Below are 15644 nucleotides of genomic sequence, written 5' to 3'. Positions count from 1 at the left end.
CAGAGGAAGAGAGCCAGTTACTTCTCTGCCTGGACGCACACCGAGGAGCCTCTGGGGGCATGTTTAATGTTGCTGGGCTAAATGATCAGCAGTCAAAATGCCACAAGTAGCATCTCTCGATAGGATCTGGAGGCTCTTTCGGCCTGGCAGTGGCGCAATTAAGCATTTGCACCAGCCTGTTCTGGTGTCTTGATAGACTGGAGGGGAGAATGACCTGTGTCATAGGTAACAGTGGCCAAAGAACAATTGTTGGACATTGAAGGTTGAGTGAGGAGCACAAGATACACTTGGAGATAATGCCCTTCCTTATGGAGCAATGTCAGTCTTTACATGTGTGTGCACGCACACACACCAGGACTTTGCTTCAGTTGCTTGTTCTCTACACTAGCCAACTGCCATCATTGATCTTCCCTGCTTCAGTATGATTGCCTGAGTATCTTGGCCAGACATTCTTTAAATCAGAGGGTCATTTCACCACTTGGAGCTTTAAGATCTTCACTTGAACATCAGCAGAAAGCATAGCTGATGAAATAATACCCTTCCACGTCTGCATCCCAAAGGATTTACAAGCACACCCTTAAAAACAGCAAAAATGTTTTGTAAAACAGTAGAACAACCAGGTATAGATTTTAAAAACAGCCCATGACAAATATCTAAGGCATCCAGTTTAACCACCACCGACTTCTCTGTTGCATCTTCCAGGAGGTGATGCAAGATTATCGAAATGAAATCAAAGAGTTCTTTGCCATGGACAAGCAGCTGGCCGCCGAGCTGGAGTACGACATGAGGAAGTATGAGGAGCAGCTGAAAATGGAGTCTGAGCAAGACCAGGAGCTGGCCAGAGAGGCAGGATCCCTTCACGTCCTGGCAGTCACGCAGGTACAAACTCCCACCCTCCCAAGCAGGGGCTTGTGAGGATTGTGTTTGCTAGCCACAGCTATGTGAGTCCTGTTTTTCCCAACAGGCTAGTCCCCAACCCTCTTCCACTGTTGCCTGCTGGCGTACCCAGCTGCTGCTTTTTCAAGATTTTGCGGTAGCATGCCAAGGAGCAGCTGACGTCGTGATGTCAGGAGATTGACAGTTGGCTGGCCTCACTCATCTGCCGAGTTTTGCACCCCAGAGGGATGGGAGATACACAGTTCCCCACCCCTGTGCTAGATTACGTTGAAACCCCTCACTGGCTGTTCCTGTTTTCCAGCCTAGTTCTGTCCCCTCCTATTGTCACCCCAAGCTGGCAGGGCAAAAGCTCCCAACTCTGCCACAAGTGACTTTAAGACAGTTTACACCCAACTTGAGTTTTCTGTTTGTAACACAGGAATGATGAGGGGGTTGGCATCGCAGAGTTGGCGTGAGCCTATTGACAGTAGCGTGAAGCCCTCCTTGCCCCTGATTGACGCCATAGTGGAATTTAAGCACTGCTCCATTTTCTCCTTTTTAAATCATAGTCTCCCACTTTGGAAAAAGAAGCACTTCCTGGTTATCAAAATGCAGGTGCTTCTGCAACTGCTGCAAGTGACTCCGCCTCGCCTTTGAGACCTCCTCCTTCTCCAGCATCTGTTGGGTTTACTTCGCCCAGACCAGGCATCCTGAAGGCCAGGTACGGGACTCTGTGGACTCAAGTTGGGCTGTCTGTACTTCTTCTGCTTTTCTGGGATTCAGCAAATCCTGAATTTGAGTATCTTCTGTGCATCTTCGCAGACAACATTTGTGTGCAGCTTGCCTTATACACTTAGGCTTTTATCGTGTGCTAAACTGTCACACTTTGTGCGAGATGGTTGCTGCTAGCCTTAGGTTTGTCTACATACCATCAGGTTATAAATCAAGTGTATCAATGCACTGAACTGCAGGTTCAAATTAATCTTTTTCCAGAGGTCCAATTAGCTGTCGCCTTGTGATGCTCGGCAGATGCTCTTCTAAAGCTTGCTTACTCTGCAGCGACCGGAACGCCAGCAACATCTCTTTTCCTCCTTCCTAGGAACAGGTCCTTGAATACCATTGCCATCCTCAACTCTGCTAAGAAGGTCGCAGAGGCTGCTTTCAGTCAGCGCAGCAGGAGCCTGGGCGGGAGACCCACATCTCCAGGGAGCAGGCAGAACAGTAAAGGTGAGCCTTTCTTTAGCCGGTAGAGATTCTGTCTCAGAACCACCTTAAATGTACACACAGTTCCTGATCCAGACTAACTAGAGGTGTCTTGCTGGGGATAGTCACTGTCTCTAACACTCTTCTCCTTTTTCTTTTAGTGTCTTTGGCCAGTCTAAACCGACCATCATCTGGAACCAACGTTCCCCTGGAAGGTCGAGCAATCAGTACCCCTGAGCGTAAGTTTCTGAAGAGGTGGTCTGTTATGGAGGGGTGTGTGGAAGCAGCCCTACTTTGAGGGGAATGTGGCAGGGCTGGCTTCGGTGGTCTCCTAGTCCCCTAGCTCTGCCATTTCTGGTCAAGCATAAAGAAAACGCAAAAGGAAAATTGCATTCCACTGCAACCTTGCAAAGAAAAGAAACCAAACCTGGCAAGTGCAACGGTAGAAAATGGCAGAGTATTACAAATTCAGTGCACACAGTTCATAACAACAAAGAGTCCAACCAGGCAGCCAAATAGCTACTTTAAGAGAGTCATGAATCCCTTCCTACGATGCGTCCACCAGTAACAGCTCATGGTGAATGAACACCATTCTTTTCATCTGTAGACCCCAACTCCCATCAGGCTTGGCCAGTGGTGGCATGATGGGAGTTGTAGTCCAGCAGCATCTGAAGGGACAGATTTCTCCATTCCTAGTATATGGTCTTTCTTTCTCAGTGGTCTGAAATCCTGATGTGCATATATGTTTTTCTGTTCAAATATCTCAGCACTAATCCTCATGACCATTTCTTGGTAGATCAACCCAGCATTAGACCCGCACTCATTGGTACCTTCCCCAGCACAGTGTTTTGGCTTCAGGCTCCACTTCAAAATTGTAGTCCATCTTCCTAAAGGACATTAGCTGATAAATGTGTGTTCACATGTTGACAACTCTTCCTGAATCCCCTTCTTCCCAAATCATACTAGGCAGATGAGACAGCAAAGGGTAGTTCAGGCAATTTCGTGGGTAGCCTGTCCCTAGTGACAGTCAGTCTGCAGGTTTTGGCTGGAAGGAAAGGAAGCTGCAAGTTTACATTTATTTTTGCATTACCTGTATTTTGTACCCTGATCTTCCTAATCATGGCAGAAGAAGGAGCCATGCAGGGCACTAAGTCATGTCCCTGACCACTTGCAATGCTAATGGGCGCCATTCTGATTTGCAAGATTTCACATTTACTTAAGGCTTGAAATTTACCTTTTGAAAGAATAAGATGAACCACAGGATGCTGGATGCTGTGCCCAGAGACCCAAATTTTTTATTCACATACACAGGATTGTGGAATGAACACTTTCCTGACTGTACCTTAAGCAGTGGGTCATAAAGTTTGTGTGTGTTGCTACAAGTTGTCCTAAACTGGTGGGCATTCGCGTTTGCATGTGTACCCCCCCCCCCAAAAAAAAAGGGGTGGGGGGGGGAATAAAGGCAGCACTCTGTGAAACCAAATCCTCATGAAGCCTACAGGAGCCTGTGCCTTTATTCTGGAAGGGCTCCAATGCTCTGTGATAGCTGCTGCTATCTTCAGTCTAAAAGTGATCTACAACAGGCCAGGGAAAGACCGTGCCCTGAGACCTTAGGTGACCAGGAGAGTGTCTCTTTTTCAAAGCCATGCTGTGATATTCACAGCAAGCTGACTGCAGACATCTGACCCTCTGTGCCATCCTCTCCCCGACTTGGCTGAGTTGATAGACTCAACATTAACACCAGATGTCCTTAACTTCCCGACGTCAGCTTTGCGCAAAGTCTTGGGATGCCACAGCCGTGAAAACCGTGCCTTCCTTTCTGCCTGGGGGCTGGCACTGATGCTCCATTTAAGCAACATATGCTGGGGAGAGTGGGAGGGAGGGGACTGTTAATCCCATTGGGGGCCAAGGCTTAAAATTCCAGCTTTGCTTCCTAGCAGTGACACAAGCTGTGTGTCACATTACTACTGCCTGAGCTGGCCAGGATTGAGCTGTCATCGCCCCACTGGCTCTGGGTCCCCCGGTCCTAAAATGAGAAGGAAACTATATGGTCCAAAAAACAATCAACAGACACAGAGAGAAACCTGAACAAAAACTCACTTTGTGTGCCAACCCACTGTTTCTTCAACAAATCATGACTTGAACAAACAAGCCACAGTTTGCTCTTGTGCCTCTTTGGGGTGGTGAGTACCTTGGGTGGAGTATGCAAGCAAGCCATGGTTAAACAAGTGTTTTTACTTTTGGCAGAACAGCAAGCCATAGTTAGGTTAAACAAACCATAGGTTTATTTGTGAGCCAGGATACTTAGTCCCTTAGGACATAATGCCAAGCCATAGATTGGTGTTACATGTATGAGCAGCTACAAGACTCCCATCCTCCCTCTCCTGTTGTGTGCCACTATTCTGAACCTGCTTCTGGGTTCTCTGGAAACTAAAGAGCTGCTTCTGCACACAGTTTGGTGTGCAGTCATTCCACTGATTCATCTAATCAGAACTGGCTACTCAGATGGGCAGCATCTCTCCAGAGTCTCTTGCGGCTATCAACCAGGGCTTGAATCCGGGATATTGTGCAGGCAAAGCATGCGAATATGGTTCCTCCCCAAAACCTACCTACTGACTTACCCAAACATTTTATTAGCCTGCTTACCCACACAAATCTCCATGAAGCCATGAATGGCATATCAGGAGCCTGAAAAATGGAAGTTAAAGGAGAGGAGGTGAATTTTCCATATTTCAAACTGTTTCCTTCCCTTACCCTGAGCAATTAGGTGTTTGCATACCTGGTTGATTCCCCCATCTTTGTTATAGCAATCTGAGGAGGTCTGGCTGCTAGGGAGGGGTTTAGTATTGGCCACTCCCCCTTCTCGCAACACTCCTTTCAGTTCTTAAGTGTCCAGGTGAGCTTGTGCTAAACTTTGTGGTGTTTTTCCCCCAGAGACTATTAACAACGTGACCTTTGGGTCAGGAGTCAGTTATATCCACCAAACCCAAACGCCAGCTTCAGATGCAGGTAAGTTGCTGCTGTGCATTATTGTGGTTAGATAGAAAGAAACGAAACACAGACAGAAAGAAAGAAAAAAACAAACCCAAGGCATATTAATATTTCTGCCGTTCCACTTGCAGGAGATCAAGGAGCCCAGGAGCCACCAAGTCAGATTATCTGCTTGCCTTTACCAGATTCGCCGTGAGTATAATAGATGCCTTGGATGGGGCAGCTCTGCAATCCCAAAATCAGCTTGTGCCAAACAGTAGTTCTGCATGTTTTTATTGACTCTTCTTCCACAGAGCTCAGGGTGACACACATAGTTCACTCCTGCCGTTTTATGTATTAGTCTGATAGAGTGAGTGCAACAGCCCCAAGGTCACCCATTGAACTTTGCATTTGAGCGGGGATTCGACGCTGGTCTCCCCCAGTTCTAGTTCTGCACTCCAACCAACACTTGTGCTCCTTGCAGTGGAGATCACAGACAGAATTCATTCCCAGGCACCAGTGCTGTTTCTCCCTGGCAGAAACCAGCGGTAACTGCCCTCTTCGCAAAATGACAGTGATACAGTGTGTCTTGTGGTGCAGCCAGCAAAGAGTTATTGAATAGAGAAGATGTCAATGTGCTGTTCATCGGAAAGCCACCCAAATGACCTTTGTTTCAAAGCTTGCTGGTGGAAAATATCACTGTAAACTGCAGTTGGGAGACAGATGTCAAGAGTGCTTCCCATAACTCTCTTTTTAAAAATAACTCTGTACACAAAAGTCTTGGAAATAAGTAACTACTACATGCCATATTTCAGAGCAAAACCCTCTCCATCCGTCAAATAGTGGTACCTCAGGTTACATACGCTTCAGGTTACTGACTCCGCTAACCCAGAAATAGTGCTTCAGGTTAAGAACTTTGCTTCAGGATAAGAACAGAAATCGTGCTCCGGCGGTGCAGCGGGAGCAGGAGGCCCCATTAGCTAAAGTGGTGCTTCAGGTTAAGAACAGTTTCAGATTAATAACGGACCTCTGGAACGAATTAAGTACTTAACCCGAGGTACCACTGTAGTAAGTTAGGAAGAAGTATTCCAGGCCAGCCTTCTCTCTCTCATTCTAGTTTTCAGCGAGTAGGGATTTTGTTTACATGAGCAGCATTCAAGCGATTTTTCTAGAAAAATAGCACTCGTCATGCCCACTCATTTCAATTGGTCTGCTCTGGATAGGACCAACAATGGATGCAATCCTTGCTTTCCTCGTTGAACTAAAGCAGATTCCCCATTGTTTGGCGAGACCCCCGTTTTGTGCAGATTTTAAACTTGTGTTGCTTGTTGTAGTGCAGAATGACTAAGCCAGGAATGGATAGCCTGTGTACTTTGAGATGTTAATTAAACTACAGCTCCCATCATCCTCTGTCCATGTAGTCTGACGTTAATGGGAGCTGGAGTCTGATGACATGCAGAGGGCCACAGATTGCCCATCCCTGCTCTAAACACTAGTTTACTTAACCTATTTTTCAAAACTATTTTCCATCTCAACTTGTAGGCTGCCGCAGCCTCAGCAATGGAAGATAAACTCTCCAATGAGAAGCAACCCCTCAAGTGTAGGGCTGAGGAGGTCCAGCCGCAAGACTCCCAGGCTGTCAAGCAAATGATGGCCCTTGCCTTCTATAGCCCCAGCTTGTAAAGAAGCATGATCATGTTTTACGTCCTCTCTGCAATGGCTTGAAGAGACTATTTGAAGATCACGGCTTGCTTTTGTAATTGCTGTATGATAAATGTCTATTTTGATACTGTTAATATTAGTAATTCATCACTGCACTGGTTGGGGCACACTCTGTATATATTTGAGCTTGTATATACATGTACTGGAATAATTTTTAAAAGTCATTGAGGCAGTTGAATCCAGGTCAGCGGGGCTGCACATCTGAGTTGCTCCTGCCAAAGAACCAACATGTACTGTCTCACAAAAAAATCTTTCTTCAAACATTTACCTTCACAGCTTTTATCTCATTTTACTTTCTGGACACGCACCTTTTGAGTAATACCAGTGTTTAGTCAAATGGGAAAGAGACTTGGCTTCCATGGACAAATGCTTTGTCCAGATCAGATCATCTACTGTAGGGAAAGCCTTTGCAATTATTTCCATGGAAAGAATGCATGTGAACAGTGTCGTGCTGCAGTTGGACATCCCTTATTACAGAATCCTTCCCCTCCATGCACCCCACGAAAAAGCCAAAGAGCCACAGGAAGTTTCTATACATGAGCACTCCTTCTCCGCTGAGCTCCTTCTGCTCTCTTGAAAGTCCAAATGTCAAGAAGTCAGGAGAATCTGTGTTGTCCTCTGTTTAGAACTTGGAGCCCTAGCCAGCAAAGGGTGCAAGGAGAAAGGACCAAGGGCCACAGCCTTCTGGAATTTGAGCAAAACTAGGTGCTACATTTCCAAATTTGACCTACAGGGCTTTGAAGACTTGTGCCGAAGCCATTCCCGGAGAAGAAACTTGGTGAGAGAGCTTTATTCAAATAATCGCAGCATGTGAATAACTTTGTGTATATACAACCTTCCTGTTCTTATCTTAATAGATTATTTCTTGGTTTCCAGCCAAGTTCTTAACTTAGGCTTGGTTATGATTGTATGCACAATAAATAAGAGCTAAGCTTACATTTGATTTGATTGAAAACATATTTGCAGATTGTGTGTGTGTGTAACTTGTTTGAGCCTTTTGCTTGCTGCCTTCTCTAATACATTTGTTTCCTGCATAGGTAAATAGTGTAATATCTGAAGACGATCTTGATCAAGAGGCTCTCAAAGTTATGAGCATTTTACCTAGAAATAGTTCTTATAAAAGAGGGGTCTGAAAACATGACTGTTATGAGGGTCAAATGTAAAAGGGCAGGACTATGTTTAAATTCCCAGATGGGTTGACTGCATGACTTTCTAAAAATAAAAGGGTCTTTTAAGGTTAGACTAATGGTTAGTCTAGTTCAGCATTGGCTCTAACTCATAGGGGCCAGTCAGCTGCTCAAGAAACCTGGCATAAAGGACCTATTGGTAAAAGCTGTCCTGTATGAAATTGTTTGGAATTGTCTGCTTAGAGGGGGAACTGGATTATTTAACCTGTGTAGTTTTGTGCAACTTTTGCATAGTTTATTCTGGAATTATTTTGCATCTTGTGTGAATTAGGGAAAAGCACTATCAATACAGAGAAATTATACTAACCACCCATCCAGCATCAGAAATGCTCCTTCAGTAGTGGAGGCTTCCAGCTGTGCATTGTGCCCCTGCATTGCTTTATATGTAGGATTAGGCTAATGACTTGGACCCTCTTGGTGTGGGAGGAGCTTCTCTGCCTTCCATTCCACCTGCTGCAACAGCTTTGTCTCAGCCTTCTGTTGTGCTAGCAGCTAGATTCCATAATTGCTTGAGAGGCTAATTTATGTATCAGAAATGGAAGAAAGGGGAAATCACAAAGGGAGAATATACACAAGTAGCTAACAGTTGCAGGGCAAAGGCCTGGCAGGCCAAAGCTAATAATAAAGATTTGTTCAGCTATGTTCAAAGCAAGAGGAAGAACAAGCAAGTGGTAGGCCCTCTGCATGGAGAAGATAGAGAAATGCTATTGGGTGATAGAGAGAAGGCGGAACTATGGGTCACAAACCTTTTTTTAAAAAATCTGACTTGCATCTGTATGGACTGCAGATTGTTCCATGCAGACCACCCCTTAAACACACAAATGCTAATTCAACTGTGGTGTGCTTTCTGGCATCTTTTTTTAAATGTCCATTTGTTTATTTAAAGCATTTATATACCTCTGTCCTACCCACAGAAGACATGTGGCGCTGAGGTTTTAAACAGTGACAGTATATATAACCTTGTGTTTCATCATGTAACCCCATCTTTGCAGCCAAGCTGCTCTCAGGCTGTCTGCCCAAAGCTGTGTCTGTGGTGCTGACTTCATACATACAAGCAATCCATCATTGCTGCAGTCCAGTGAAGTTATCCTCCTCCCCAAGGGAACACTGTCACAAAGAAAGGTCAGTTGTCCTTCTGGGAGAGTTGCTGTGCTAAGTTGGTTTCAGTAACCTAGTGAGACTCCTCTAACATTTGTCTTGTACAGATTTCACCCAAATGCTAGGTAATATTTAATTCTACACAGGAACCTGCTGAACAAGTTCACACAACCCCTGGGTGGCTTCAGCGGCAAACCATCTCCCAACCCTCCAAAAGCACCTCCATGTGTCCACCACCCTTTATTTGCAGAGAAGTCATCCCACCTCACTTCCCAAACCGCAACAAAAGACTACTCCACACACCTTTTCTTTTTATATTTATGTAAAACATTCTTGGCAAAGTTAAATGCAACACATTAGTACAAACTTGTCAAATATTTACAATGAATTCTGTGAAGCTATTTCAAGGGCGGACACCCCTGACCTGGGAAGAGATGCCACTGGTACATTTCTGAACCCAGAATAGTCATGTTCTTCGGGGGTGGAGTATCCAAGTAAAATGAGGAATCAGCCTTTCAAGCACCCATCTATGTGACAAAACTGGATCTACTGATATGACTTCAATCTAAGATACTCCCATGGTATAAATAAAAAGGAGATGAATAATCGGTCCCTCCTATCTAGGTCTTTCTCCCTTTTCACCTTTTGGAAGAACACTTCATTGAAGGCAACAACCACAGCCAACTCCTGTATAAGAGCAGATTATGGTGGTAAAAAGGCAGGCTTGTGCCACTTTAGACTGCAGCTAGCAGGGTCACATTTTTAAACAGTCTTCCATCTAAAACACAGTGCATGCTTATAAAGGAAGCATCTCGAGGAAATGACCGTATGAACAGTTTCTTCCTTAAGTGCTAAATTATTGCATGCTTGGTGTGGAGTAGAGCATTCAAAAAATGACCCCCTCACCACCTGCAGGTTGAAGTGGTATGCTCCCCCACTCTACCCCCTCCTTTTGCATGATACGGGGCTGCATAGTCACCTGCTGCAGAATGGGACAGTATGGTCCTGAGAGGTGGTAGGATGGACAGTAGCATTTCAGAGTATAAGTGAAAAATTCATTCACTTATTTAAAAGGAAAAACCACTTTCCTAAGTGGAAAGTTAACTCCGTATACCAAACTGCATTGTTTTCCTCCTTAATTGAGACTTCGTTATCTGTAGTGGTGGTGGCTTGTTGTTTTTTTTAAGCCACAGAGGACCATTCGAAAATGGTTTCTCCAACTGCATTCTTAAAACTGCACCATCCAAAATTCTGCAACTTTGTGTGCAAAGTGGCAGCGCTGAAAGAACTGAACCCAAGACCAATTCAGCCTTAGCCAGGTGCCCTGATAGCACACACTGAATCCCCCAGCTTGCTGTTTAACAGAGTCCTCTCCCTGCTCCCAAGCCTACTGAGAAGCAAACCTCCATGTTCCCCTTATACCTAGGCACCAGCTACCCAATATCCTACAGTGGCAGCTTTGCAAAGAGGATGGACTATATTTCTGCTTGGGGCTGGAGAGAAACTGTAGTCCTCCAGATGCTGTTGGGACTCCAAATCCCATCATCCTTGACTGTTTGCCATGTTGGCTGGAGCTAAAAGGAGCTAGAATCCAACAGAATCAGGAGGACCCGACTGGCTCCCCATCCCTGTGCTAAGACCTTATCCCTCTTGCAGAACTACCATTTTCCCAGCCTGCAAATCATGACTGCTAATCCCAGATGGGCTTGAGTCGTGCAGACATGTCTCAAAGGTGGGTGGTGCTGCTAGCCCTTCATTTCAATTCCTTCTAATAAATTATAATACTGCAAGCCTTTGCTCTGCTCTCTGCCAAGCAGCACAATGAACAAACAAAAGTGGAAAGGAGAGCTGTTTTGATTCTGAAGGCAACCCTATTCTATCACTGAGGTTTAGAGGGGGGAAGCATTTCGGCAGTGGAAGAAAATTATGCTTTGGTTGAATGCCTCTTAGAGGTAGCCATGGTTAAATCAAAACAAGATAGCGGCAGTGAAATGCCCTGGTACAGCTTCCCCTTTATTGTTGCCACCTTAGCTGGAAAAGAGAGGGGAGGGATCTGGGCCCCTGCAAAGAAACGAAACACATCAATGACATCTCCAAACTCTCTTTAAACACACACACACTCCAAGAGAAAAGAAAAGAAAAATCCACTCGCTGTTTTGGATATTCCAAGGCAGATTAATACAGACCATGAACAAAGGAAACACAAAACAGTCCAAAAAAAATCAAAAAATGCAATAATAATATAAAATACTGTCTGCATCCAAAGTTAAGACCATAAAATTGGTAGTTGAAAAACACCATTGCTGCAAAAGTACGCTATGCTTTTTTAAAAATTAGAAACACACGCTTGCCCCTCTTCCCCACCCCCACCCCACGGCAGGAAATTGTTCTTGCAGCACAATGACTGGCCCCACAGCACCCTTCCAGACGGCGGAATAAAACATGGCAAGAAACTCGGAATTATCAGTTTATAGCTAGATGTATTGTCAGCCCCCATCATTACTACTAAAAAAGGGGGGGGACCCTGTGTACTTTCTCAATCAACCTCCTTTTCTAATTTGTGACCCAAGTTTTTTCAAGTTGAAACTGAATGAATCACATGAGATTAAGAGGGAGGCGGCTTTAGCCTTCTTAAAACTTAACAAGATTCATTTGGCAACTCCTCTTCTTTTGCTTTTATGTCTGTCCAGGATTCAATGGGAACATCCAAAGGGTTAGAGCTGCCCTGGGTGTGCCAAAGGTCTTGCCCACATTTGGGGCTTTTCCTTCTAACGCCACATTCTACCACAAACCTGTCCGTTCGGCGTGACGCATCAGAAGGCTGCCATCTGATAAAACACTTCCCTTCCTGCAACTAATTGTACAGTTCCTTCCATCCTGGTCCATTTTGTTGCTGCAGGAAGAGCAGAAATACTGAGAGATAAAAGCAATTCTTCCTGCAGATTACAAGATGTCTTATTCCCCAACCACCCCCAACCCCAAATAAAGGGAAACAGGAAGAGAACAAGCTGCCCACTTTCCTTGTCTTCTACAGTTTTCTGTGCTCTGTTAACAATACTGATATGGTTTGAATCAGCACAGGATCTCCCACCTGTCATTAAACAAAACCTAAGAAGCCTTTTTTCAAAAAAGCTACATTATTACTTAAACACTGTTTGGCCTACCAACCTATTTACATTTTAAATAGAAACATTAACCACTTTTTTTTTTTAAGTAATCAAAATATATCTTTGCAAAAACTTTAGAATGCGGAATTCTACAAAAGGAGGAACGGTAGAAAAGCTTTGCCGTCAGTCTTGGTACCATGTTGGAATTTCAGCCCTGCTGCACAGAAGGTTTGGCTTTTGCGCTTACCTGTCCAGGGAAGCACCTGTTTGCTTTGATTGGCATGGAAAGGGGTGCACAACAGGCAAGATTGCTCAATGCAGATTAGCGGAATTAGGTGCTGTATGCGCACAGGGGGTGTTTTGATGTAAAATGAGGAAGAAATGTTCTCACGCTGGCCTGAACATGGCTGAAACATTGCGGAGACATTGAATGGGAAATTCGGCAAAGGTTCTCTGTCCCACTCTATCCTGCTTCATGTGGGTTTCTTGGGAATTTCGCTGTGGGCAAAACCTCAATTTGGAGACGCCAAACTGGGGGTGGCGGTGGAGGAGCAGGATGACACAACCAACTTGTGGCACTGGAAACTGACAAGGCTGAGCTGACCATGCACCATCTGATCAGCCTACTGAATAATAAAAAAGATGGAATGACCAAAGAATCCTCCCAAGCAGTTAAAGCAGATTCACACAACCACACAAATATATATATTTTTTGCCAACACCACCCTCCAAATCCCAGTCTTTCTAACAACGTGATAATTGAATCCACAAGTTACACTGGCTGGCTGAAGGCAGCATCACCAAGAAAACCCTTAACACCTGGATAACTCCAAGGCGAGGTGGTTCACCTATGTGGTACCACTTCCTAATACAGGTAGGGGTGGCTCACATGACCAGATGCTCCACTATACAGAATAAAACACCCCGCACAGAGAAAACTAGAATGTCAGCAAGAAGGATTTTCGCCTAACCTTCCCGACGGCATGCTATTTTTCAATGTGAGAATCATTCACTTAGTTCTGTCATTGCTGATACAGAGGTTAACTGCCAGAACTACAATCTGATGTCCATCACCTAAGCCCAAATTAAGCTGTTATAGTGAAGTGTGGTGATGGCATGACAACTGTCAACTACAAGGTGGGGAGGCGTGAGCCAGAGACAGTGTAGGATCAGAGGAATGGCTATCCTAGACCAAATCCCACCCTCTTAATCTGCCTTCTCCGCCAGCATAAAGTTATGACAATGAAATACCTTGTCATACCTTAACGAACACTCAGTGGGGAAAAGGGAATGGCTGTCCCACTTACTTCCTCACTGTTCCTAGACACAATGGAGGATTGCAACTGACTCAGAAGAAAATCACAGCAGAGTGTCAAGAGCATATAAGCCTCAGCAAGGAATGCGGCTTGTATATATCTAGACTCGTGAGAGGGTGCCGCCCCCACGCTTAGAGTACTTTTGTGAAAGGGCATGGTGCACAAAAGACATCAATAAAGACTATGGTAGCCTCCTAAGCCCTAGGATGCTTTGATGGCAGAAGGCTCATGGCATCCTATTTGTGCAGTGTGTGTTGTCATGGGAACTGCATCCTATGGCACCATCCTGGAATTCCTGCCATCTCCATGTGTTGATTGGTGCCTTGTGTGCATGTTTAATAAGCGGACACCGTTGGCAAGAATTACAGCAATTGGCTGGCAGCAACATAGTTTCTGGGGGGCTCTGGAAGTGTCTGCTGTTTCCGTTATTTGCGCTTTAGGAAAACAAAAGCACACACTGCTTCTGTGCTTTTCAACGCAGCTGCTGTGAGAGTGCAGGATCCCAACTCAAAGCATCAGGTCACCAGATGCTTAGCTGGCCAGTAGGGCCTTTCTGATCTCTCTAGGCAGAATTTCGTTCTACTGCCATTGTTAACACTTCTGAGAATTAAAAACGAGAGAGAGAAGAAATGGAAAAGGAAGTAGTGTAAGCCCATTTCTAAGATTTCCCCTTTTAAGTGCTGGTAGCCTGGCAATCTGTAAAACGCTGGCAGGAGGCAGCTCCACAGCCTCCAGTGGCATGGAGGAATAATGGAGGAACGTGGTCCCACGGATACTTTTAGGGAAGGTCCTCTCCTTGTCCACAGGGTCTGGACTGTGCTGATCTACATGGCACTTTCCAGGGAAGAAGAGATTGGTTTGGTTATTTTTAAAAAGAAAGAAAGAAATCATCGCTTGACTTTGGCCAAAAAAATAAAAATCAGGTATGCACACGTGTGTGAGCATGGGTGATTTGTTCAGTTTTCCTCTAAAGCGCATCCATGCACACGCCATTTGTTATCTGCTCTTTCATAAAGAGTTCCAGAAGGAGGTTCTATCCATATTCCATTCTTGCTGATGGGCAAAATCCAGATTTCTTCTGCCATTTCATATCACAAATGAGGACTTGTGCCTGAAGTCACCCTGGAATGGAGAAACAAAGTTTTTCAGGTGAGGGGGGTATAGAAGTTCTATAGGGTACACCTTCTGCAAATGCTTGCCCCAGCCTAAATTAAAGCAAAGTCATTCTATGAAACGGAGTCATTATAGGCCATTTTTGTATCTTACACTTAAGACTTAGGAGGGGTTCTGGGTTTTCCACACATCCCTTTGGTCCCTGTGGCTTCAGAATGGAGGCGATGGAGTCAAGAAAGCAGCACTCTGTTCTTCCTCCTCCTCGGCCTCCCACTCACACCTGCCACATGTAGTGCTCCAACCAACACAATCTCCTGAGACTTCCCTGGCCTCTTCCTATAGGTGGAGTCATACAAAGGCGGCTGCAGCTCACCCTTTAGCTTGTGGTTCTGAATGACTCCAGGGCTCCTTAAAGCAGCCACCTGGGTGTTTCTGCTGCAGGGTAAATATTTTGTTTCTCTCACCGGCCTGAGAAGGTCAGACAGGATGGGAAAGTGGCAAGCAGATCAAGCCGCGCATGGGCAGGAAGGGTGCTTGCTAACGGCACTCGCTCACATTCCTCCCTTTCTTGCCTCACTTCACTCATTCATTCCTCCCTTTCTGTTGTCGGCTCCCCTACCGTTGAAAGCTGCTTGGGGCAGAGACCTGGCTTCCTCCATTTAACTTTCAAGGTGCTTTGTTCTGCCTTGTGAAGCTAAATAATTGCACTTTGAAGGGAAGCCCGGATTCACATCTATTCTGCACTTAAAAAGCCCAAAGTTGCATGCAATGAACCTGTACACCTTGTGCAAATAAAATAATTTGGGATATAATTATTTAATCTATACAACTCTGGAGGAAAGCAGCTCATTGCCTTCTCTCACCCACTACTAGCAAAGGCTGAAAACTTCAAGCAAAACTGGGCTGGGGGGAATTAAACACATAATTTATAAATAAGAAACAAATATGCAAATCAGGTCAATTTTTCTTAATTTACACAGGTCACAGAACCCATCTTTTCCCAGTCCAGCAGCTGAATTCATGGAAACATAGAATTTGTTTATCCAGAGGGC

At 45.0% G+C, this 15644-nt stretch overlaps 2 protein-coding genes across 3 annotated transcripts in view; one reads left to right on the top strand and one right to left on the bottom strand.

Moving 5' to 3' along the window:
• Positions 1 to 7707, top strand: part of NCAPD3 (non-SMC condensin II complex subunit D3) — a 49902-nt gene extending 42195 nt beyond the window's left edge. For both annotated transcript variants that reach the window (XM_080983378.1, XM_080983377.1), the window contains exons 29-35: positions 703 to 879; positions 1446 to 1597; positions 1976 to 2103; positions 2241 to 2318; positions 5014 to 5088; positions 5202 to 5262; positions 6592 to 7707. In XM_080983378.1, coding sequence (XP_080839504.1) covers positions 703 to 879; positions 1446 to 1597; positions 1976 to 2103; positions 2241 to 2318; positions 5014 to 5088; positions 5202 to 5262; positions 6592 to 6700 — 780 coding nt within the window. In that variant the 3' untranslated portion in view covers positions 6701 to 7707. The remainder of the gene's footprint in view (positions 1 to 702; positions 880 to 1445; positions 1598 to 1975; positions 2104 to 2240; positions 2319 to 5013; positions 5089 to 5201; positions 5263 to 6591) is intronic.
• Positions 7708 to 9360: 1653 nt separating this feature from the next.
• JAM3 (junctional adhesion molecule 3) overlaps positions 9361 to 15644 on the bottom strand; it is a 40404-nt gene continuing 34120 nt past the window's right edge. Inside the window, exon 9 of the mRNA XM_080983739.1 lies at positions 9361 to 14601. Within this exon, the coding sequence (XP_080839865.1) occupies positions 14566 to 14601 (36 nt within the window). The 3' untranslated portion in view covers positions 9361 to 14565. The remainder of the gene's footprint in view (positions 14602 to 15644) is intronic.

This window comes from Podarcis pityusensis (genome assembly GCF_964106645.2).
Source record: "Podarcis pityusensis genome assembly, chromosome: 15".
Lineage (NCBI taxonomy): Eukaryota > Metazoa > Chordata > Lepidosauria > Squamata > Lacertidae > Podarcis > Podarcis pityusensis.
Note: the sequence above shows the minus strand (reverse complement) of the source record. Positions and strands in the feature narration are given on the sequence as shown.